Genomic DNA, 25,300 nt, shown 5'->3' with positions numbered 1-25,300 from the left:
ATTTCAATTCCTACCCAGACAGCACAATGCACGTACAGTACCCGTATAGCACATGTACAATTGCACGGATGCAACATGTGCATCATCTGTATAAATGCACACCTGTGCATGTGATGCGTCACGGTCCTATTCAACATCTTCGCGTGCGCAGTACATGTGCAATGCACACATCCTGCACAAGTGATTTACACCTACCGCACAGTTGATTTACACGTAGTATACAGGTGATTTACACGCAGTACCCAGGTGATTTACATGTAGGACAGAGATGATATACACGTAGCACATAGGTGATTTACACGCAGTACCCATATGACTTACATGTAAGACACAAGTGATTTCCTCGTAGTACATAGGTGATGTGAAAGCATATTCGAAATGCAACGAAAAGTTTATATATATGGTGCCTTACGCAGCAACACCATCTATAACACCCAAGTTTTTTTTCACAAGTCTTTCATTCCCATCCGTGGATGAGCGGGCCGTAGACGGTTATGCCGTCTCTATGGCCAGTGATAGAACACCCAAGACATCACCTTCCAAGTATATCAGAAGTAACTAATAATTGTCAGTGGGAATTTTACTTTTGGAGTTTTGTTGTTTGCAATGAGCAAAGCTTTAGGTAGTATATTTGACATGTTTTAACAAATAACGCATCATGTTCTGCTGTAATCGGTCACGAAAATAATTTTGTAAACCTATAAACTGTCTAACAATAGTTACATCAATACAGTGCTGCCACCTGTTGATTTTATATCCTAGCTCAGCGGACGTTGAGGAGTTTTTACAGTCATTCAGCAATCATTCGTCGAAAAGTCTCTATAATATCGCCTGGAGGAAAAACGACAACTTTTAATTAAAAATACTATAACCATATTGCATGTTTTTTAAATACTAGGAGAATGAAAGTATAAGTATACACTTGCACGGTGTTATGGACGTGTCATACACATGTGCAGTAGCCTACAGTAGCGCTTCATCCACGCAAATGCACATGTTCACATGTACGACTTAAATACGTGTGTTTCATCCACGCAAATGCACATGTGTACATAACAGCTTAAGCACGGATTATATAAATGTGTGCTTCATCCATGCAAATGCACATGTACACATAACGGCTTAAGCACGTGCTATGTACGTGTGCTTCATCCACGCAAATGCACATGTGAACATAACGGCCTAGGCACGGGTTATATAAATGTGTGCTTCATCCATGCAAAAGCACATGTGTACATGTACGACTTAATCACGGGTTATGTACGTGTGCATAACTCACGCAAATGCACATGTGCACATACACGGGGTATGTATGTGTGCTTCATGAACGCAAATTCATATGTACGGCTTAAGCACGGGTTATGTGTGTGTGCATCATCCACACAAATGCACATGTGCACATGTACGGCTTATGCATGGATAGTGCACATGTGCCGTACACCTATGTGTTGTCTGGGTAGAGTAAGCAGGGACACACGCACTGAGTGGGGTGATTCCATCCCACCTCGCTTAACAATTTGTCAGTCATTGATGTTTCCAAGATAAGAATGTCAGCCATTTTAGGCGAGATGGGAATTCCCATCTAGCCTAAAATGGTGGTAAGATGTAAGGAGGAAATTTCTGCACTAAAGAGGGAATTTCCCTACTAGCATTTTAACCAGATATTTCAATCAATATTGGCAGTCTCTGTGAACTAGAATATAAATATATAATAAGCACTATACAACAAGAAAGCATAAGGAAGGTAAGACAATTTACTGAATTTAGTTCATTTTTGGTTCGTTTTGGAAATACTGGAAGGTGATTGGCTGACAGGAGCTAATCAGAAGCAGGATAGAAATATACAGGGTGTTTGAAAACAACACTGACAACCAGTCGCGTATTTACGATTTTGTTTCGGGAGGGGCTTTGCTAACTTTCGGGTGGGGCTTTGCCTGGAAATGTGAAAATTCTGCAAGATATTTCATTTACTTTACTATACTAAGTAAGATTTCGTGGGCGGTGGGATTAAGCCCGGAAGCCACCCCCCTAAATACGCCACTAGTGACAACGTTTGGGAGCTGATTCCTGACACAAAGATAAACAAAAAGTATAGACCAACCTGGGTTGCACAAATGCTTCTTTTCGGCGCTATGGGCAGCCGAAAATCTGTTGGAACAATGTGAAACTTCTAAAAGGAGGACTTATAAGTGTAAGACGAGAATACAGTCAGGTAACGTATAAAATAAAGTTAGAATTTCGAATGATAGTAAGTCCAACAGTGAATTAGTTCAGGAATGTAAACACACTAGGATATATTCTAAAATTAAAAAAAAAAAAAAAAAATGGAAGAAAAATAAAAAAAGAATGAAAGATAAGAGTGAGATTAAAATAATGATTGGCCATAAAATACAACGCATTCTTAATAATTACACTTACAAAAACTGTGCTCTCCCATGAGACATGCAGATTTCATACTATTTTTCCAAAAACGATAAGTCATACACTCAGGGAATATGTCTATCGAAGGCAGTTCTCCCTCGGAAAATTTATTCTGCTCTGAGGCAAACTAGATTAATTGTGTATATTCTTTTTATGAATTCTAACAGCGTTCTTTTAACTTGGACAATGTAGCACGATTTTTGTTCGTTGACACAATGTATTTGATTTTAGCCAATCTTCCTCAGTCAACTTTTCATATTAAAAAAATCCCAGGAATTCTGCAGTTTCTTTGACAATCACCCTTGTGCCGCCCTTGCACTAAATCGAATTGTGCATTGAATTGTGCATCTACGACTAAAAATAATGAACTTTTCCTTTTACTAGACTTACATCTGACATTTGGTTCTCGAGTTATGGCTGTTTTCGCATATTTCTTACAGAATTTTGGCTGGTGATAGCCCCAAAAGGAAGCATTTGTGCACACCAGAGCCCTGCATAGGTCGAGCACGCACGTTTGACTCGGCGGATTACCTGGCCCGGCCCGTTTCAAGTATATCAAACTAGACCGGGTCCTAACCGGGCCGGGCACATTTCGGATCGGACACAAATGCTATAGGGGAACCGGGCTCGGCCCGGACACACTCAAAGACGGATCGGAAATTAATGTTGTCAGCCTATCTTAATCGTAATGTGTTTGGGAAACGGACTCTTTATTCAAGACTGTTAAGTACTGTGCTACCACTACTATTACTACTTCTACTATTATTATTATTACTACTACTACTACTACTACTTCTACTATTACGACCACTGCTAATACTACTACAACTGCTACGATTTCGCGTCAGAGTTGACATGTCTGGTGGTACAGAATTTACCTTCTAAGTACAGAAATAAAAACCCGGAGAAATGACCGGTTTTCGTAGAATGTGAACCGATGCTTGATCTACGAAGGACAACGGTGGGTGGCTCAGTAGGTAAACCACTTACATCTGGTGCTAAAGCCGCCGGATCGATCCCTGCTCGCGCTATGTGAGCTTTGTGGTGGACGAATACCTTGTGTGTGAGAGTTTTCGGGATGGTCCCGTTTGCTCCCACTGGTTTCATTTCACCAATTCATCCCATCATCATCAATACTTCCTTGACCTTAGTTACCTAAAGAACGTATGATAAAGTCAAGTTCTTGACCTATTAAATAGAATTTGGAACGCTGCCATAGACAAAGAGGAAGAAACAGTGAACTGGCGTGTTCATAAAATCAGCATAATTTGTACTGTAGTAATATTCAATTAGCAAGGAAGATATTACCAAAGGAAGCTTGACCAAGATCTACTACTCAATAGGACGCGAGGGTGTATCCCGATCATCAATCCCCATAAATGAAATTTTGCCAGTTTCGTCTCTCGCGCTCTACGGAGAACATCTGAAGGTACAGTGTTGTCAGATTGTCTGTAAGTTTTGTTTTGTTTCTATTGTTGTTGTTATTTTATAATTTTGCTGTTATTATTATTGTTACAGTTTAATTCTATTAATTGTCATTGTGTTATAGATATTTAAGTTCTGTTTTTTGCTCGTTTGTCATGTCCTCTAGGTTTGGAATGTTTGTGCAGTTCTGTTCCATTCTTTCTCAGATGTGCGTTCGGAAAGCAACTCCACGAATCGTACTTATTATTATTATTATTATTATTATTATTATTATTATTATTATTATTATTATTATTATTATTATTATTATTTTGTTAGGGCAAGCAATTCTATGATTCGTATACAGCCCTGGTTTCACGAGTCGTTACGGTCACTATAGGGGCGAGGAATTATAGTTACAAGTGTGTGCTTGCGTTCGTATTCAGAAATATTGTTCGTAAGCCGAGGAAAGATAATCTTCACGAAACTTGAGATGATTGGTTCTTAAAGGACGTCACCGAGCCTGACACGAGAACTTTCTTCGAGCCAGATAGAAGAAAATATTAGAACGGCCGCTACAGCTTTTGAGGAAATTAGTGTTTTCCGTGCCATTCGCAAGCGGTGGAGAGGATGACAAAAGTAGTTACAGAAGCGTCAGCATTACTGTGTAGAGCGGATTGAAGAGATGACTTTATCATGACAAAATTAGTCTTAAAGAAAACATGCAAAAGTTGGACTCTCAGCAGAACTATAAAATGTAAATGAGAGAGAGAGAGAGAAAAAAAAACGGAAGCTAGTGCGTGGGCGGGTGGAACTCGATTTGCAGCCACCTCCTCTTGGTGGGTTCTGGGCAGAGCCCTGCACGGGCCGGGCGTGCCCGGTTCGGCCCGGTGCCCGACCCGACCCGACCCGGTGCCCGACCCGACCCGACCCGGCCCGACCCGTTTCAAGTAATATCAAACTGGACCGGGCCCTAACCGGGCCGGGCACATTTCGGGCCGAACCGGGCCGGCCCGCCTCGGCCCGGATACTCTGAAAGACGGTTCGGAAACTAATGTTGTCAGCCTATTTGTTTTTTTAATGTCCTCCACTACCTCTATTTTTGCCGTGTTTGTACGGTCTTACTGTCAGCCTATGTTAATCGTAATGCGTTTGGGGAAACTGACTCTTTATTCAAGACTGCGATGTACTGGTAATACTATTACTATTACTACTTCTACTACTACTATTACTACTTCTACTATTACTACTACGACCACTGCTAATACTACTACAAGTGCTACGACTTAGTGTCAGAGTTGACATGTCTGGTGGTACCGAATTTACCTTCTAAGTACAGAATAAAATTGAGAAATGCTAGTTATTATGGCCGGTCTGCGTAGAATGTGAACCGATGCTTGATCTACGAGGGAGAATAGTGGCTCAATAGAAAAAACACTCACATCTGGTGCTAGAGGTCGTCGGATCAATCCCTGCTCATGCTATGTGAGCTTTGTTGTGGACAAACATCGTGTGCATGGGAGTTTCTGGGGTGGTCCCGCTTCCTCCCACTGTTTTCTTTCCACCAATTCATCCCATCATCATCCATTCAGCCTGAGCCGTAGTTACCTAAAGAACGTATGATAAAGTCAAGTACTTGACCTAGTAAGTAGAATTTGGTACGCTACCATTGGACCACGGAGGGCAAAACCATAAACTGGCGTGCTCATAAGATCAGTGCAATTTGTAGTAATGTTCAATTAGCAAGGAAAATATCGAATGGTGTTACATGTTCATGTATTGTTTATAGTATGATGCTACAAATATAACAAAATATAATGATCAAATAAATCACCAAATTGCCAGGGTCGATTAGGTGTTCCTGGAACGGTGGCTCAGTGGTTGAGCGTTCACCTCTGGTGTATGGGGTCCCTGGTTTGATCCGAGCTCTCGCCAAGTAAACTTTGTGGTGGACAAACACCGTGTGGGGGGGTTCGCGGCGTTCTCCTCTTTCCTTCCACTTTATTTACTCCACTATTTCATTTATTTCTCACCATCGTCTCCTTGAGGCTAGTTGGCATAACTTGGAACCACCTACCAAGAAGAATAAACTAATGGATTGGGAAGATAGACATTCAGTCTCTGGTGAATTTGATGATGAAGTAGACATCTACCTCAACATGTCATCATGTGTAAGAGAACTAGATATACTGCAGTGGTGAACGCAACAAGAACAAACATTACCAAAATTGTGTAAATTAACGCGTCAGTATCTCGTTATCCCAGCTTCTAGTGCGTCTACTGAAAGAGATTTTAGTACTCAGGAACGGAGAAATGCTCTAAAACCTGAAACTGTTGACTCTGTTTCCGTGCTATTCGATGCGTACAAGGACATACAGTAAAGCGATGTTCATTTTGCACTATTGGTTTCTTAGGAAACCTTATATTTTCATTTTCTTAATATCAACTATCCCTTCTATTATATGTGATGTTAAGAGGCATTTTTGATAGCTGATATCTATACATTTTTTCATTCAGGGGACTTTTGAGGTATTTTTTGATCAACAATGATATATGTGGATTTTGTTTTGATTTACTGCCTCGCATTCCGTCATATAACTTTGTTATTTAGTTGTTACGCACCGTTCCAGGAACACTTCATCGATCCTGGGGCCTGGGTGATTTATTTGATCATTGTTTTTTTGTTATTATTATTGTAGCATGGAATTATAAAGAATACAGGAACTTGTAATATGATTTGGAATCTGCCGTGCTAATTGAACATTACTACAAATTGCGCTAATCTTATGAACACGCCAGTTCATGGTTTCGGTCTCCGTGGTCTTATGGTAGCGGAACAAATTCTAATTAGTAGGTCAAGGACTTGACTTTCTCATATGTTCTTTAGGCAATTACGGCTCAAGACGTATGGATGATGATGGATGAATTGGTGGAATGAAGACAGTGGACGAAAACGGGCTAATCCAAAAACTCCCACACTCACGATGTTTGTCCACCACAAAGCTCACATAACACGAGGAGGGATCGATCCGACGACCTCTAGCACCAGATGTGAATGCATTCTACTGGCCAGACTACGCAGACTGGCCATGATAACTAGTATTTCTTCGATTTTTTCTGTACTTAGATTGTAAAGTATGTACCACCAGACATGTCAACTCTGACGCTCGTAGCAGTTGTAGTAGTAGAAGTAATAATAATAATAATAATAATAATAATAATAATAATAATAATAATAATAATAATAATAATAATAATAATAATAATAATAGGAGTAGCAGTAGTAGTTGTAATAAGAGTAGTAGAAGTACAGTACCTTACAGTCTTGAATAAAGAGTTAATTTCCCAAACACCAGTGGCGGCGGTTGGACGTTAAAAGTGAGGGGGCAAGACATGATCTGAATATTTGTATATAAATGTTAGTTTTCCTGGTTGTTTCTAACATTTTGTTTGACGAAAGGTTGTATAACTAATAGCATACTATATTTTCAGTTAAAATACCGTATATCGTATATAATAGTTTATTAAGTAAATTGAGAAGAACAAAGCAAGTAGATACTAGCCCTTTGTACTCTTAAACAACTGAAGTGTAAGAAGAGATTTGATTCCTTGCTCATGAACATCTTAAAATTCTGTCTGGAAAATTGTGTGATCAGATTATTTAATAAATTTGCAAAACAAATAAATAGAAAGGATAATATTAATCATAGTAATGAATAATGATACTTGTTTTGCTAAAGTTATATTGAAACTGAGTATTAATGAAAAACTTAATATTTAATTCCACACATGCTATTAAATCTATGTTATTACTCTTAGAAAATGAAAGGCAGTAAATACTACAAGCATATGCTACGACATTTAAAGAAATATTTGCTTTTGCAACTTCTTGAAATATGTTCGTTGCCATTAGGTGCAGTTTTCACTTTCTTGGAACACATCAAAACACAACAATACTTAGAATCAATCCACACTTCAGTTATACAAAATAAACTTAAAACCTAGAATTATGTTCAATTTACTAAATTTTATTGTATATACACTCGTACATCCTTAAACACAACACTTCACTCGTATATTACACTACAAAACAATGGAAAAGATAGAAGTTGTTTCTTATCACGCTCTTTTTTATCGATATTCCTTACTTTAGAAAGAAGAAAAGACATTTTAGGAACTGTCAATTTTTGTGCAATTAAAGAATAACTTGTGAAATAGGCCCTACTTTTTTGCATAATGTTCTTTCGATTAGCTTCAAAGCGGCTCACTAACATATCGAGCCCTTGTAAGAAGGAATGAAAGTATGCTGAAATTGTGCTCCAATAGGTTATTTTTTGGGGTTATTTTATGTGGCGATTAAAACGCAATTACTGTAGCTTTCTTTACTCCACGAGAAGACAACCAATACGTATTCACGCAACAGCAAATATTATATGACAGCATTTTTTCCTATTAATCAGTAACACATACAAAATCGTTACATTTCCAATTGAAACTATATACATTAATTGGTTACTTCAAAAAAGTGCGGGGGCAACTGCCCCCCTTTGCCCCCCCTAATCGCCGCCCATGCCAAACACATTACGATTAACACAGGCTGCCAACATTAGTTTTCGATCCGTCTTTCACAGTGTTCGGCCCGATTTGTGCCTGGCCCGTTTCGGCCCGGCTCTGCCCGAAATGAGCCCGGCCCGGTTAGAGCCCGGCTCGAGATTCGGGCCGGGCCGGGCCGGGTAGAGCCGGGCACAGAATTCAGATCCATTCGGGTCGGGCCGGGCCGTCTTCGGGCCTGGGTTTGCAAGGCTCTGGTTCTGGGGAGTTTCGGAGTGTATGTGCGAAGACGAGCTAAGAGCTACAAGGGAAGATTTATCAACCATTTTTCGTGACCTATATTCATAATGTGTTTTGAAAACATCAATGCAATTTCTTCGTCTAATCCATTATCATTTTTAACCACATAAGAACAATATTGCATCTTAGTTTTATCTTTCGTTTTCTTTTCAGCCTCAGAATGCTTCAGTATGAAAGAGAACCAAAGGTTATAGCTGTGCAGCACAATTTTTTTCGTAGTGTCCTGCGGGTTGCATAACGCAGCTATAAAAATATTCAAGTCCCATGAGGCAAAGGAAGGGGTTGACCGAAAAAAATCAAAATTTTGTCTGTTGACTACTACTAACACGAGGCAACTTTTCCGCAACCCGGCCAATTAAAATTCCAAAAAAAGTTTTTTTTTTTTTCGACCTACCGTAGTGACAGTCTAACATTGCCATAGATCCCGAAAGTCCAGAAATCTAATTCCTCATCCTAATCGTAAATTTTGTACAAGTCTTGTCTCGATTCTTGAAATTCTCTTTCGTCTAGTCTAGATTATCGGAAAGCTTTTTGCCTCTGCTTTTGTTAATTTATGAACAAAATTTATGCTCTGATATTTTTTTTTTAATCTCGTCTAGAAATGATCAGAATCTTTTCGCGTCACTAGAGGTCTACGAAGGGTGTGATATAACAACATTTATACCATACGAGTACTTATTATTGAAGTATATATTGTGTAATAAGTTGCGTATCTTCTAAATGTTGATAAATGCTTTTCATTGTGTTCCTGCAATTACTTGATCAATATATAATTTTAAACTATATATTTTGTAACTCTAAAAACAGTGTTTGAAAACTAATGTAAGACTTGGATGAATTAAGTTGCTCACAAAACTCGTGAAATTTCCCGTGCCCTCTCATATTCGAGTAGTCGTTCTTTCAGAAAAAATGTTCCGGGAGAGTACACTTAGTATTTCGGGGAGGCACTGCTGGAACTATTTTATAAATTATTATATTATAAAGGTACTATTTTGGTCTCCTTCGGGGGGGGGGGGGCAGTGCCCCCCAAAAAACGTGTCTGGAAGAAACACTGTATTCAAGACGAGGAATTTATCGTCTTTATGGGCAACATTAGTAACAGAAACGCATAGGACACAATACAACTCGCCAATTTACGCGGAAGAAGGGTAAGATAACTCTAGCAAACTGTAACGTACCTCGTGTATTATTTTGCCATGAACATTGTGTCAGTACGTTTTCTTTGAGTTCATAATAACAATAATTAAAGAATCCTTAAAAGAAACGATAACAACCAGTTTTATTGACCATATTTAGTAATGAAATTAGCTGTTTCTTTTTCATTTCGGCAAAGAAAAGAACAACGTGAATTGGAACGCCATTCGTTTTTAACCTTGTATATTGTTTTGTAGTTTCATTGACGAATATTTGTTCTCCAGTTATTTTCAATAAAGTTACAGTTATTGATTAATCTTGAATGAGGACATTTCATTTCTTCGTATAGTACATAAGAAATAGGGTCAAAATAAGGAAAACAATAGAAGTTGATGAATGCATTTTGTGGCTTCTAACTGCATGTTGGTAGTGACTGTATGAAAAATGAAAATAGACATATAAATTAGCGCCCACCTTTTGGAAACTTACGTCTTGTCTTGATTAGGATGCCCTTTTACACTAGTTTTAATATATGAGATTGTGCGAGTAATGGAAATTAGGCTTTATTTAATATCTCACTTTGAGTCTAGTGAGGTATTATATATTAGATATTACATTCCACTATGCCTCTCTCTCTTTCTCTTTCTCTCTCTCTCTCTCTCTCTCTCTTTCTCTCTCTCTCTCTTTTTTTCTCTCTCTCTCTGTGTCTGTATTTGCGAATTTTTCAATTTTGAGCTCTCCATTCGATGGAGCACCAAAAACTATCTCAAAGAAGTGATAGAATGTTACGTGTCACTCTTACCGTTCCGAGATACTGGCCAAATTTCGATTTAAGGAGCCATATCGCGAACCGTAAGTCATAGACAGGTCATATTGCTGTTGGTCAATACCTAAGAGGTTGGTAAACATTTTGGTCCCAAATAGTAACCTGTGGCCACTGGCCACCTGGTGACCGTTCCCCAATATTGGCCAAAAAAAAGTTCTGATTTCGGGAGCTTTTAAAGGACCATATCTTGGGAACCGTAAGTCATAGAGAGATTATATTTTGCGAATTTTTCAGTTTTGAGCCTTTCTTGTTTTGAGCACGTCTCTTCGTAAAACATGTGATAGGATGTTTTAACAGAACTCGTAAACAAGACACGTGGAAAAAATTTAGTACTCAAGGAACCTATAAATGGATAGATATATTACAAGAATTGTTTAATGAGTATAATAATAATAAAGTACATAAAACAATTGGTAAAAAGTCTGTAGAAGTTAATAAGAAAAATTAATTCTTTTGAAGTTCGTTCTGACAATGCTCTTAGAGCATTCTCAATTGGTTCTTTTTCAAAATAGTTTAGAAATAAAATAATAATGCTATAATGCATTTGTGTTATCTTTTAGAGAACATAAAATACTACTTAACAAATTAACAGATATTTCTGAGATGGTCTTCTTCTTTGTTTAGTTTGGCCTCTAAGCCAATATAATCGTAATCGAATTGATGACATATTATTTCAGAATGGAGGACACCGACAACACAAACTACAGCTCACCCAAACTACACAACACAAGAATCCTAAAACAGGGGTTAGCGGGGAAAGGTCAACGACACGGTCAAGCCCATTTTCGGTTTTTGAGGAGTGGTCTATACTTAGATGTCGTCTGTTACTCCGGGTAAAGTTATATGTGTGCTATTCCGTGGTGCCATTTGAAACCCCCGTGCGAAAAGTGGGCGAGCCCATACCTATGCCACACTACTTCTGCTAGGGTTTTTCTCGTCATCTGTGAGCTTTACTCCACTAAATGGTATTTTCTAAGTACGAAATAATTATAGTGATAATTTTTAGGTATAACATTTACCTTCCTCATATTTTCAAAAATGTGTAAGAGTGGGGATGTTTCAAAATCAAGTATCAAAATTTTACAAATCATAAAATATATTGCTGACCTCAAAGTTGGGCAGCTCAAAGACAGAAAAATATTGCCTCGTCAAATGCCCTTCACCCTCCAGCATAAGTCTTACCCGATTGTCAGTTGCTTCCGTCACAACATGTGAAATTTACTGCATGTTGATCAGAATATAAGAACTTCTCCACAATTTAAATTTTTATTATATATTATTTTAACTTTACTATTTTTATCTCACCTGAAATTCGAGACACATTTTCACTAGATTAGAAAAAAAAAAACTTAAATCTCTTCTCATGTTGTCTCATTTCTTGGGGATCACTACAGTTGTAAATTATTTTGTAATTTGTATTATAACAAATCTCTTTGGATATGGTTGTTTATAATATTCTAATTTCAAATTATTTCACGCGATACTTCACTAGTAGTATTTCTGGACTGAAATATCTAACATCGCCGCGTTACTCGTGTCGTATGGAAAGGATATGTTTTAATTGAAAAATCGTAGAGGGAAGAAAAAAACCTTAGGTTTACCGAGAAATAGGCACTAGGCAGAGCGTTATGTGTAGATAGATGTCACGATGAACACATTATAATCATTATTAAGTCAAGAACAGCATCCGAAGGAAGACATCAGCCATCCCTGCCAAAACCATGCACCAAACTACGCTGAGCATGATTGTTAGGACCAAAGAATGTTCTCGTCAAGGTGATGCCCATCTAAGGGATGTAATTTTCAAACACTAAACACATTGCGAAACTCTAGTCCTTTGGTAATATGTTCCACGTTGTGTTCGGCATGCTTCACAAATGCATTTTAAATTTGTCCCATCAATATGGCTTTGTATATTAAAGGAAATGTTCGTAGTTTTAATGCTGCTTTAGATTCATATAAAAGAAAAGATACAACTTTTTCTCTATTTTTTTTAATTTTGATATTGAAACATACACCGTCACTTTAAGAAAGCAGCACAGAATTGAAGAATCAAAGTTTCGTTTTCCTATTGCTATATACTATGTGGTTATCTTCGTTTATGATATATGAGTAGATATATAATTGCCTTTGTTGAATGAACCTGTTTTTGTTTGTGTTTCAGCTTTGGCCAGCCAATGCAGTGCCCAAGAATTGGTCCGTGTCCTGAACGATCTCTTCGCTCGGTTTGACAAACTTGCAGCGGTAAGTTGAGTTTCGTCTATCATTGCAAGAGTACAGGTATTAATATTTTAGGCGAGTAATCACCAGGCAAAATATGTACGCGAAGTGAAGTTTCAGTGAGAGTGTAAGGACTCAACTACCTTGGTTGTTAATTGTAGTTGAGAATCGATTTTTCAGATACAGATTCTACTGTGGTTAATTGCAATTTAACACTTGTTTTCAGAGACAGGATCTGTTGTTGTTAATTACAGGTTAATTCCTGTTTTCTGAGAAAGAATCTACTGTTTAAAGTGGGACTCGAATCGCTACTTGAGTCTGAATCAAGCCCTGCATCCGGGGATTGAACCCGTGCTCACGGGCACAGAAAGAACGCATGGTAGCCACTTGGTCATTAAGGCGCACAGTGCTTCTGCTGATAACAAGCATGAAGTATATATATATATATATATATATATATATATATATATATATATATATAATTTTCTTTATAGCTTATCTTGGTTCATTTATAAACCATAATATGATTGTTGATAACTAACTAAGTCTATGGCCTATGGAATTTCAAGGTTTAATGGCGTTGTCCAAAAGGTCTCCATTGAGCTCTGTCCTTATCGAACTAGATTCAGATTCTACTTTGTACTCCTATTTATGCTAGATCTGTTGATATTACCCTCTTATCTACGCCTAGTTCTACGTAATGGTCTTTTTCTGATTGGGTTTCCAGTTAAAATTTTAAAAGCGTACCTATTTTCTTCCATTGTGGTTTAATGATCTGCTCGCCTGAACTTCCTAGAGTTACTGTCCCGAACAAAGGCAAACGGTATAAATTATGCAGCTCCTCGTTACGAAGTTTCCACCATTCCCCATTCCTGTTCGCCTTGGGTCCGAATATTCGTCTCCGGGTTTTATTTTCAAACAATTTTAGTTGTGTTCTTATCTCAAAGTAAGCAATCATGTTTCGCAACCACACAGCACTACAAGCATAATTATCGTTTTATGTAGAATATTTTAAGCTTCAAATTCTTCGACAGAATTTTCGAAGACAAAAAAGTTTGGACTAAATAAGAACACGAATGTCCTGCTTTTAGTCGGTATTTGATTGTTATTACATTAATTTACGTAAGTTTAAACTTCACTGCAAATGTGTGGAGTAAATAAAATTACTTATAAGTAAATGTAAGCTTGATATTGAATAACAATCAAGCATAATAGACGAATAAAGTTGATATCCAAGTCAATATGATTAATAAATGTTTGTAACGTCTGTGTTACTGAAATATATTACAATAATTTTATCACTATCAATAGATTCATATAAGAAAGCAAGAGTAACTGGAAACAAAAATGTGGTTTGGAGCCTGTTTTATTAGAGTATTGTTCTTATAATGTTTGGTTAGAACTGATAAAAATCAAAATAGTTACAGTTCTATATCATAAAATAAGTTTTATCATTTAGAACTGTAAAACATCTTGATTTTGATCAGTTCTGTATCGTAGAGCAGTCTTTAGCAATTGGTGCTCGGTGAACTCCTAGGGGTCCGTGGGTCAAATTTAGAGGATCCATGGCATTACTTACACCTTATAATTTATAAAATGTTATAAATAATGCCATGAGACTCTTATGTAATGCGATGTATGTTGTATGCTTATACCATAAATAAAAGTTTGTAATTTTAATCACGGTTAATACAATGTATGTAGAAATATCATGCGGGTCAATTTTTTCCATGTATTCAAATTTTCCTTCTCTTTCTCTCTCCTTCTTTTTAACAGGATAAAATAATTCCTAAGACCTCGTAATGTTTTGTATTGTTTGTTTGAATGTTGTGTTGACTTCGTTAATTTTCCATTATAATATCATTTTTTTTAATAAATAAATAATTTGGTGTGGGTTGCCTTGATCCCTTTCTCCTCGGTAGTAAGTGTAAACTATCATTATTTTTGCGAAAGTTATTTTGAGCCCAGAATCTACTTTGTTAAAAAGATTTGCTTTGTCTTTTCTTATATAAACACCTAGACTTACAAGATGACTTTTTAGTGTTACGAATATTATTAGTTTTGCCCTTAAATGACGCTTGTAGGGTAAAATGGCATAATTTTTTATCTCAAATACGGCTAACTTCAGACCACTCGATTATGTTAGTGGCTTATGGTTATGTGACTATGTATTTCATAACCTGCATATAATATGTTGTCTATTTATAATGTCCGGCAATATATCTCAGTAATGGAGAAGTGTAAAATGTTCCCTTAGAAAGCGATATTGACAATATGAATGACATTGCGGAAGACGACGAAAAGCGTTAGATTTCATATCAGGAAAATGAAGATGTTAATGGGGAAAATGACAATCTTATAAATAGTGAATCCTGAATATAAATACCTTGATATATACTTACACCACCAAAACAGCTCAAAAATTCAGAGTAGGCCTATAACAAACGCCCGCGTCTGCAATATCATACCGTTTACGATCAATGTAAAGTGGAACTACTTCAAAGATTGTTATTTGTTTAGTTTAAAATGTTAACTTAAATTCAGTGGATACGTAACAATCACTTGAGAACAGCGGGCAAAGTTGACCCCTTTGATAATAGAGCGGTAGCAAATAGGGGCTTGGTATTTCGAGGGTTTTTATTACTACTTACCTCTGAACTAATACTGTAGAATCCGTACTTTGCGTTAAAAATAAAATCAAAGAGGGTCCGCAACTTTTAAGTAATTGGGTTGTACTGTCATAGAGAAGACAAAATAGGTGAGAGGTAATAAATTTGTAGTTTTCGTGAGAATCCAACTAGCTTTTGTCACTCAAAATCGTTACGTATTAGGATTTTTTTTAAAATTACCATTTCCCCGTTTAGGAGGATCATTTCAATTAAAATTGCCTACTTTCATCCATGTGCCAAACGAAGAGTTAAAATTATTTAGTGTAATTATGCAAGTCGAAACTGATTTTAATAATTATGAGAAAGAGATTATAGTTAAAATTATTTTACTAGTGTCGAATTTTCGAACACTATGGCAGTGCTTAAGTAGTTAGCGTTCTTGCCTTGATGGACCTTGGTTCGATTTTCATTGGAACTACAACATACGTGATTCAAATTTCACTTTAAACTGTAGTAGTTCGAATTTCACGTTAAACTGTAGATTCACATCATGGGTATAGTTTCTGTGCTGAAAAGTGACGAAAGTCTATTTATACGAAATCAAACGTCAAGAAAATTATTTACTGATTATTATGAATAGGGAAGACACTGTAAATACTTTATCTTTGTATGACAATATGAAAGGTTCCTTTTTTATATTATGTATATCATATTATGTACTGAACACTAAACAGACATGTTTGCTTTTAAAGAAATGATGAGTTTAGTAATGAAATTCTAATTTATAAAACAGCATGCAGAAAATGTTCTGAAACAAGAGAAAATCTTTATAACTGCATAAATAAGTAATGAGCTTTATCTCTTTTTGGTACAGGTTTGGGAGAAAAATGTATGCAATCTGATTCTGCTTGCAAAATCTTGTCATTAAAAATTTACAAAAGAAACTGTAGAATACAGCGTTTCAGAAGAAGACAAAAGAATAATGAAAGATATGAATTATACAATGTTGCCAACTTCAACTGTTTAATAATGCTGTTAGTTCTCTACTCTTTATCATGCACATAATTTATAATGTCTTCTCGAATTAGGGATTTATCACATCACCGTCGAATACAACTATCATTTCTAGCACTGGGATCCCTTATTCGACACCAGGAGGGACGCACACGAGACTCGAATACATTTCTCGAGATGATACATTATTTTCACGAGAAACTTCGAGATGAGACCATCTTAACTTTTGTTTCATGTACATCCCTACACAGTGTGGAAAAATTTCTGTGTGATATACCTTAAATCTACATTGCCTGGGTTCCTCATGTCGGATAAGAGACGTCAAATAAAATCTTAAAATAAGTATTTACAATTTTATCTGAATGCATGTTTGGATCGTCCTAAAGACTTGCAATTCATTTTTCTTTTTTAACTTGAGACGAAGTCCATGTTTTTGTCGTTGGTGAATTGTTTGCTTCAACACTACGGTGCCCATAGATTCATATACAAATCTCAAGGCTTTTTGACATTGGAAAGGGTTGAACTAGATCTTTAGCCAATATCTTACCATTCTGAACTTGAGGTATATATTTAGCCTGAAAACCTCTGGAAATAGAAAATTTCTTTATTCTAATTTTGGTCTCCGACGAGCTTTTTTTTTTTAAAAAAAAATAAAAATAAAGTAATTTTATTGATTGTTTCTCAAGCTTGAATAGTATATAGTAAACCATTATACCCAATGAATATTTACCAGTGATGATTTCAAGGGGTTACCCGGGGGAAAATCCTCCCGCAGGTATGAAAGTTCCCTCCAGGGGGCATTTCTCCGACCAAGTACCCCTTGTTACCAGTCTTGTTGATCAATATTTTCGCAATACTACTTCCATTTTCCGTTTATCCAGTCCTACCCAAAGGCCATCTTCTGAAATCATCTCTACTGTTGTGTTTGCCTGTAAGAGGCACGATCTTTTAGTGGTAAATGTCACTTGTGCTGCGAAAGATCCCTGATTCGATCCAAGTTTATACGAGTTTGTGGTGGACAACTTCGTGACCATGGCTTTTGAATATTTATCTTTTCTTTTTACATATGAATTTCCACAATTAATTAATAATTATTCATTTTAATTAACCATTCGTCCCCTTTAGCCTACAGGACCGAGTTACGGGTATAACACAAAGTCAGATTTTCTTTTGTTTGTTTGTTTGTTTGTTTCTTTCTTTCTTTCTTGAAAATATGTCGTTGACACATCCTTTCCACTCTCTTTCAAGAGGCAATAGATATATCCATATATCCTCAATTCAAAATGAGAAATGAATGGCAGTGCTTGGGACCGTCTCTCTCTCTCTTTCTCTCATATAGGCTTATATATTGCCATGAGCATCATATGTGATGCTTACATTATTTCTCTGTGGGGCCATGAGCACCATATATGATGCTCATATTTGATATCACAAATTACTAACCTATCCAGGTTCTTGAGCGTCATATATAATACTCATCGTCACAAATTACTGTGAAAGACCATGAACACCACATATGGTGCTCGGCTCCCATTGGTACATTTTCGGGAGAAAAAATATCGCGACAAATATGTGATATAACTATCCATAATCGAGCCAATGGTAAGAAAAAAAAATATGGCCTCCTGGAACCAGTACCCTCAAATCACCTTGGCAGTCAACCTGGCCTGTTTATTTTAAGAACGACATAACTCAGAATTCCTAACTTTTCGGGAGAAGCGTTTAAAGTTTTGAAACTCAATGAAAACAAATTGGCGCAAGAACGACAGAAAGTGCTCTCTAGCACCCTCTATGAAACTTTTACCAGAGGTAGACATCAAGATTACTATGTTTTACTTTCATTTTCTGTCCATAATTCAATAAGAGCGACTTTGGAATTATGTCATTCTTGAAATAAACAAGCGAATATACAATATGAAAGTGTATGTGTTTGTCTGGTATACAAATGGACACTATTGACTTAGCATACTTCAAAGCAATTGTATCGAAGAGACGGTACTCTGTAGGTTAATATAACTTTTTGTTCGTATTCTAGGGGGCGAGGAAAGGGCTTCAAAGGGGAAGATGGTTTAAAATTTATGTAAAAATTAGAATATCTTATTAATTTCTCTTGTTAGAAAGTGAAACTCGGTATGTAAGCTCATTTCTAAAAACAAGTTTACATACGTATATAACTTAATTTTTTTTTAAAAGGCATATGAGAGTAACACATCGTTAGTAGTTAAGAAGGGGTTAACATGTAAAAATAATCGAAAACGAGCGAAATTAGTGTAGAATTCATAGTTTTCGGGGTCCTGAGTTGAATAGTGACACTTTCGTTGCCATCTAAGTGCAAGTTAAGCCCCATCAGCGTGGAGGCGGGGGAAGGTGAGAAAATGTGAAAAATAAAATGTCCAAAATGACAGAAATTAGTGTTGAATCCAGAGTTTTCAGGTCGCTGAAGTGATTAGTAACAGTCTTAATGATATTTAAACCCAAGTTTAGTCAAGAACATGCACGTCAGCTGGCCTTGGAAGTTCCATGTGCAACGCCTTTGACATATCTTGTGTAATTTATTTTTATTAAATTCTTTACTTTTGACTATGACGGCGCCAGACACGTTGCTTGCCATTCTTTGTTCTACTTGGTTCCTTATCTTCTGACATGGGCAACGCGTAAAGCGTTTCTCTCTGTCTCTCTCGATATCTATCTATATAATAAACATTATAGTACATATACATTACTAGAAACGTAGCACAATCCAAATACCAGCACGGGGAGATTTTTTTTACATACTCCGCAATATTATCAAATTAATAGTGTTGCCAACCCAACATAAAGTTGTATTTTCTTCAAATCGCACTGCGAACTTTCTCGTTGCTATTTGGTTATCGTTCGCGCAGCAATTTATTTCGGGAGAGTTCCAAAGCTTTGTGGAGGCCCAAATTCAATATGAGGATAAGTTATATTAAAATTAGTAAAATCATCCGTAAAATTATACTAAATTTACGGAAAAGTCGGGATGTTTCGGGTTCGGATTCCCACGACTCTACGATGCGGAAGTTTCGTATTTGATTTTACGGCGGAAGCTCTTGTGGTTCGGATCCCACGTTACGATGTGGGTCCATGTCTCTTACAGCCTTAGTGTTGAAAGGGACGCAAATCTCGAATACAACTAACCAACTGCTGAAAGAGACGTTAAACTCAAAACTAACTCAACTCTATTGAAAAAAATGAAAATGAAACACGTAATTACACGTGGTACTTATCTGAGCTCTTCTCTTAAAAAAAAAAAAAAAAAAAAAACTTTGGAAAAGAGAAATTTCCAATCTCTTGTACCTCTGTTCCTATTTATTCAATATACTTCATATCATGATGTTAGTATTCGATACTTAGGTACTGTGGATTGTATTGTCCCGTTCGTCTCATTTACTTTATTACATTTGTAGAGGTCTCAAAAAATTTGATGCTGCTGTAGCGTCCTTAGTTGGCAACACTGAAGAATAAATATGTTTTCGTTTATTATATAAATTTGAAATTTGTAATAACCTGCCGTAGAACAATTTTACAAATATAACTTAACATTGGATTGGCAACACTGTTATTTTGGTGGTATTGCGAAGTATGTCAAACAATACCCTTCTGTCGATGTTTGCATTGTACAAAATTTGAGTGTTCATTGTCTACTAGCTGAAGTGCTCCTTCTTCGCACGGAAGGAATAGGTTTAGCTATAGAAGGTATTTAAATCCTGCGCTTCTCTTAAGATACTCATTTCAATGAATGTACAGGGTGGTCCTGAAGTGGGCGTGCCCCTAATTGGTGTTTTCTGACGGTTTTAGAAAACCGTCAGACCCACATTTGCTTGGTAACATTGCTTGGCATTGTCTGGTAATGGTATCAAAGACATTGTTGTGATACAGGAGGATGGAGCACCAGCGCACTTCGCGATTCACGTGCGCAATTACCTGAATCAGACCTTTTCTGGCCTCTGGATTGGAATATGTTATGCATCTCCACCAGCTCCCTTTTCCTGGCCTCCAAGAAGTCTCCATCTACGACACCACACAATGTTCTCTGGGGTTTCATAAAACAACAAGTAAGAAACACTCGATATCACGCAACGTAGGAATTACGAGCAGCTGTGGAACACGTCTTCACTCTCGTGACTCCGGAGTTTCTCCGCAAAACATCTGCGAGAACTTAGAGCAGAATTCATCAGTGTTTCGACATGGATGGTGATCATACCGATGATTATGAAAGTCTCTTAAGATTTCAAGGTAACTGTGTACAGACATTCTACCATAACTAACACTATAATGTTGAAAGTAAAGGGGGGATACCCCACTTCCGACCACCATGTGTAATGACACAAATCCGTAATTTCATTCATTCCCACATCACTTCTCACCACCCCATGCCGATTGAGGATAAATTTGGACTTAAAAAGAATTTGGAATGTGACTATTCATCTCAGTGAACCCGAAAGCTATGGCTTGAACATTAATACCTGTCGTTTTCGCTTACTTAAACATATCACCTCCTACCCCTCCTCAATCCCCTGCTGAAAATTATTAGTGTTCAAATAATGGTATACTTCTTTCGACTAACGAGCAAAAGATCGGATACTTTATGCGGCTGAACGTTTTGTTTAGAACATTGATAACTATTTCACAACTCCTTTTATCATTTTTTTTTTTTTTTGAGCAGAATCGTGGGACATAATTTTAGAAAAAGGCAACTACTAAACAGTAACATTTTCGTGTTATGTTTGTGCGTACAATAACATATGGCTTTCCTCTTTCAGTACTGAGAATAGAGGCGTTATATTCTATGGAGAAAGACATTTTAGATTTCTTTTTCTGATTGGCAGGGTAGAAAACCTCGTAACGTTGCTTTTGTATTATCCAAATAATGGCAGAAGCAGTGACCCTTTACGTTATTGCCCTAATTGCAGTTATTCTTCCTCTTTGTTTTGAGCGGAAGGAGCAGTACCTTATATTTCTTACATAGGAAACAGAATTAAACTTGTAACACTCCACATAATATATATATATATATATATATATATATATATATATATATATATATATATATATATATATACTTATAATGAGTTAAGGTTCTTCATGAAGGAACTTCCTTTTCTTTTCCCCATTCAAAATGTCCAAGCTCATATGGCGACAACCAGATCTTTCTTTTCTTAGATTTAATAAATAAATAAATAAATAAATAATAAATAAATAAATAAATAAATAATGATAATAATAATAATATAATCATTACTATTTCTACTAGTGGCGCTTTCTTGTTTACAGGAGAATCATTGTTTGAGAATCAAACTACTGGGCGATTGTTACTATTGCGTGTCAGGATTGCCAGATCCTCGAGACGACCATGCTCATTGTTGCGTGGAGATGGGCCTTCACATGATCAAAGCCATCCAATTTGTTAGACAGAAGACACAGGTAGGAATGTCGTTACATTCATTTCGAATAAGTTGCACAAAGTGTTGATGTAAGAATGTAAGTTGATATATTTTAATTTTTCAGGCAAAATATAAATGTAAACCCTTTTCAAATACTAGCTGTATTTATATATTTCCTTGTTGCCAACTGTTATAAAATTGTCAGAAAAACGTGACTATTCTGCTGCCGACTTCTGTAGCAGTTTTTCACATGTACGTTTCTATACCTTGCCTATATGCAACCCTCATAACATGCTGGGCGTGCGGGCTTACATAACGATAGAGGATAAATCCTAGGCAATGATTTTTTTTTGGGGGGGGGGTACAAGTTCTTAAGTAAGACCGTAAGTGCTTACTATTTGTATTCATGTTCTGAATTAGAACCCGACAACGAGGGGTGCTTACAGCTAGTATTGAACAAAGAGCACTAGACTATCACACAAACCTCATATTTGTTTGTAGTGTACGTGAACTGAAAAAGAAAAAGATTGAGGCTACAATACTGAATGAAGTACTCTCTATTCTGTTATTTTTTTTGTGTATGTTGTTATAGATTTAGAGCACACAGCGGGGCCAATAACGATTTTTTTTAAGAAGATGGGCAGTTAAGCCGACGGGAGTTAACAGAAAGTCCTCATTGTTTTATGATTTCTCAATGGTGGTAATGAGGGAGAACGGGAAACTTATTTTTAGATTTCACCTCGTAGATATAGTTGAGGCGAACAAAATTGAAATATTTGAGAGTAATTTCTCATGTGTAAGCTTCGAGAAGATCAGAGAAAACAAATTTGTATTGCGCTAAGGGGGCCGCGGTGGCTCAGTGGTAGAGCGTTCCCCTCTGGTGATTGGGGTGCCGGGTTCGATCCCAGCCCCCGCAAGTGAACTTTGTGGTGGACAAACACCGTGTGCGTGGGTTTTCTCGGGGTTCTCCCGTTTCCTCCCACTTTCTTCATTCCACCATTTCATTCATTGTTCATCATCACCGTCTCCTTTAGCCTAACCGGCATAATCGTGGGACGTAAAACTCAAAGATTTCATTTCATTTTTGTATTGCGCTGAAACGTATTAAGTTTGTTGCCGATATTAATTGATAGTTTGAATCTTCGTTTATTTATGTATGTACTAGGAATGGCCAATTTTTTTTGGAATCCAGATTCCGGAAAATTTATTTTCCGGAATCGGAAATTTCACTTTCTGGATTTCGGAATTTTAAAATTCCGAAATTTTTCCGAAATCCTGAATTTTTCTGAATTCCGGAATTTTTCTGAAAAACTGATTTTTTCGATTTTCGGATTCCGGAAAGTAAAAATTCCGGAATTCGGAAAGTAAAAATTCTAGAATTGGCCATCTCTAGTATGTACTGTATATGTAAAAGAAGGTACATTTGTCAAGTAGCAAATTGTTAAAATTTGATAGATGCATGGAATATTTGTGTTTGTCTTAATTGCTACGTTTGATAGAAAATGTTATTTCCTTTCTTACATGTATAACGCGGGACGTTAAACTAAGTCTTTAACTCCATTTACTCTTTCGAAATAATCTTGTAAGAGTCTTCTTATGCATTCAGGAAGCTCTCCGTGTGATCAATTCTTGCCGAGAACATTAACTTTAAACACAGCTTAGGTTTTTAACAAGAAACTGTCACGTTTGTTCGTTATCTGTGTCCAAAGGAGAAATATGTACAAAGGACGACATCTTCTGGAGCTTTTACGAAGTAGAATGGAACAGGAACGGAAGATCAGATAAAAGCCAAAGGAAAACAGTTTCTGTCTTGAAAACATTGTTTCTACAAGACAACTAATGACTATATAAGAGATTGTAAGCCCTTTAATACAGTGTTCTATAGGTTAATTGCCAGAAGATAAGATATTCCTTTAAAAAAGCAACTTTTAAGAATGGGACATTACAAAACATTTCAAATTCACGTAAATTTTGCTTTTGTATTTCGAAATCTTCTTCACATTCCGTATTTTAAAATACTGTGTGTTTCCACAATGTTTAGAAGACAGAGATGCACATTTACATTACACTAGTAAACTTTTTCTTTCACGGTTGAGATGTTGCCGGTTCGATAGTTAGTTCGTTTGGAATTTTAATGTTCCTTCTTAGCACCACGGCTATAGCCCGACAAGGAAGACTTGACTGCTGGCTCAATTAGAATTGTAGCCAAATACACTGTAACGAACAGTCAAATAGCCAAATGAGGGAAGGGATAATTAGAAATAATTTGTCCTTGATCAAATGTTAAAAATAGATGCCATTACTGTGTTGCAGTGGCGTATTTAGGGGGTGGCTATGAGGCCCAAGCCTCCCGAAATAAATTTGTTAAATAATGTTAAACTTCCCCCCGTAATAATGCAAAACTTCATTAAAATTTGTCGGCACCCAAAAGAAAATATAAGTACTTATTCACGTGTTGTGCATAGTTCCCGAAAGAAAATCCTAAATACGCCACTGCTGAGTTCTTTTAGTTTATAACTTCCTAAAGTTTCAGCATCTCATAGATCAAGTCATTCGTATAGAACTATCTATGGGAAGGGGACCTATAGCTAAATATGAAGTCCGAGCCACATGAGTTCTTTGATGACTATCTGGTTATCATACGCGTCTTTGATTTAGGAGAGCCATGATTCGATTCGAGATGGGAGCTCATGTGATCCGGATTCCACGTTTAACTACCCTCCTCGCTGGTCTAGTGTCTACCAAGCGCACTTTTGGAACATTGAGTCCCTAGTTCGATTCCTGGTGGAAGATCATTGAAATTTGAATTCATTATGGTCGTTCGGATTACGCCTTAAATTGTCCTGTAGATTCAGGTCTTATATAGCTTTGGTGGTGAAAAGGGATGCTAACTCAAATCAACCAAGTCATATTTACCTGTAGGTCCATGTCTTATACGGCATGTTTCAAAACAACACCAACAACAACGTTTGGGAGGTGATTCCTGACATCAAGATAAGACAAAAGTATAGACCAACCTGGGTGCACAAATGCTTCCTTTCGGAGTTATAGGCTGCCGAAAACGTGAAAATATGAATTTTGAAGACACTAGCTCCAAAACAACGGGACCTACCAAAGTCGGGTCAAGACTTCACTTAGGTACTGGTATTTGCCCTATTCAAATATCCAAGTTTTAGAATCCTAAGGTACTCAGGCAACAATTTTTATAGAGAGAGTTTTGCTAGAAGCATATAATCTGAAGTACTCACCAATTCCCTATTGTTGCGCGAGTACCTTAGGATTTTAAAACTTGGATATTTGGATAGGGCAAATACCAGTACCTAAGTGGTCTTGACCCAACTCTGGTAGATCCCATAGTTTTGAAACTATGGGCCTTCAAAGTTCATATTTTCATGTTTTCGGCAGCATATAACTCC

General features: G+C 36.8%; 1 protein-coding gene across 4 annotated transcripts in view; it reads left to right on the top strand.

The window, feature by feature from the left end:
• Positions 1 to 25,300, top strand: part of Ac78C (adenylyl cyclase 78C) — a 636,268-nt gene that overhangs the window by 494,809 nt on the left and 116,159 nt on the right. For 3 of the 4 annotated variants that reach the window (XR_014132796.1, XM_081769538.1, XM_081769541.1), the window contains 2 exons: positions 12,801 to 12,880; positions 21,775 to 21,924. Coding sequence is in view for 3 of the 4 variants with exons in the window: in XM_081769538.1 (XP_081625664.1) it covers positions 12,801 to 12,880; positions 21,775 to 21,924 (230 nt within the window). In the remaining variant the exon portion in view is untranslated. The remainder of the gene's footprint in view (positions 1 to 12,800; positions 12,881 to 21,774; positions 21,925 to 25,300) is intronic. The other variant, XM_081769540.1, reaches the window with a different exon arrangement.

Source organism: Thermobia domestica, chromosome 8 (genome assembly GCF_964235325.1).
Source record: "Thermobia domestica chromosome 8, izTheDome1.hap1.1, whole genome shotgun sequence".
Lineage (NCBI taxonomy): Eukaryota > Metazoa > Arthropoda > Insecta > Zygentoma > Lepismatidae > Thermobia > Thermobia domestica.
Note: the sequence above shows the minus strand (reverse complement) of the source record. Positions and strands in the feature narration are given on the sequence as shown.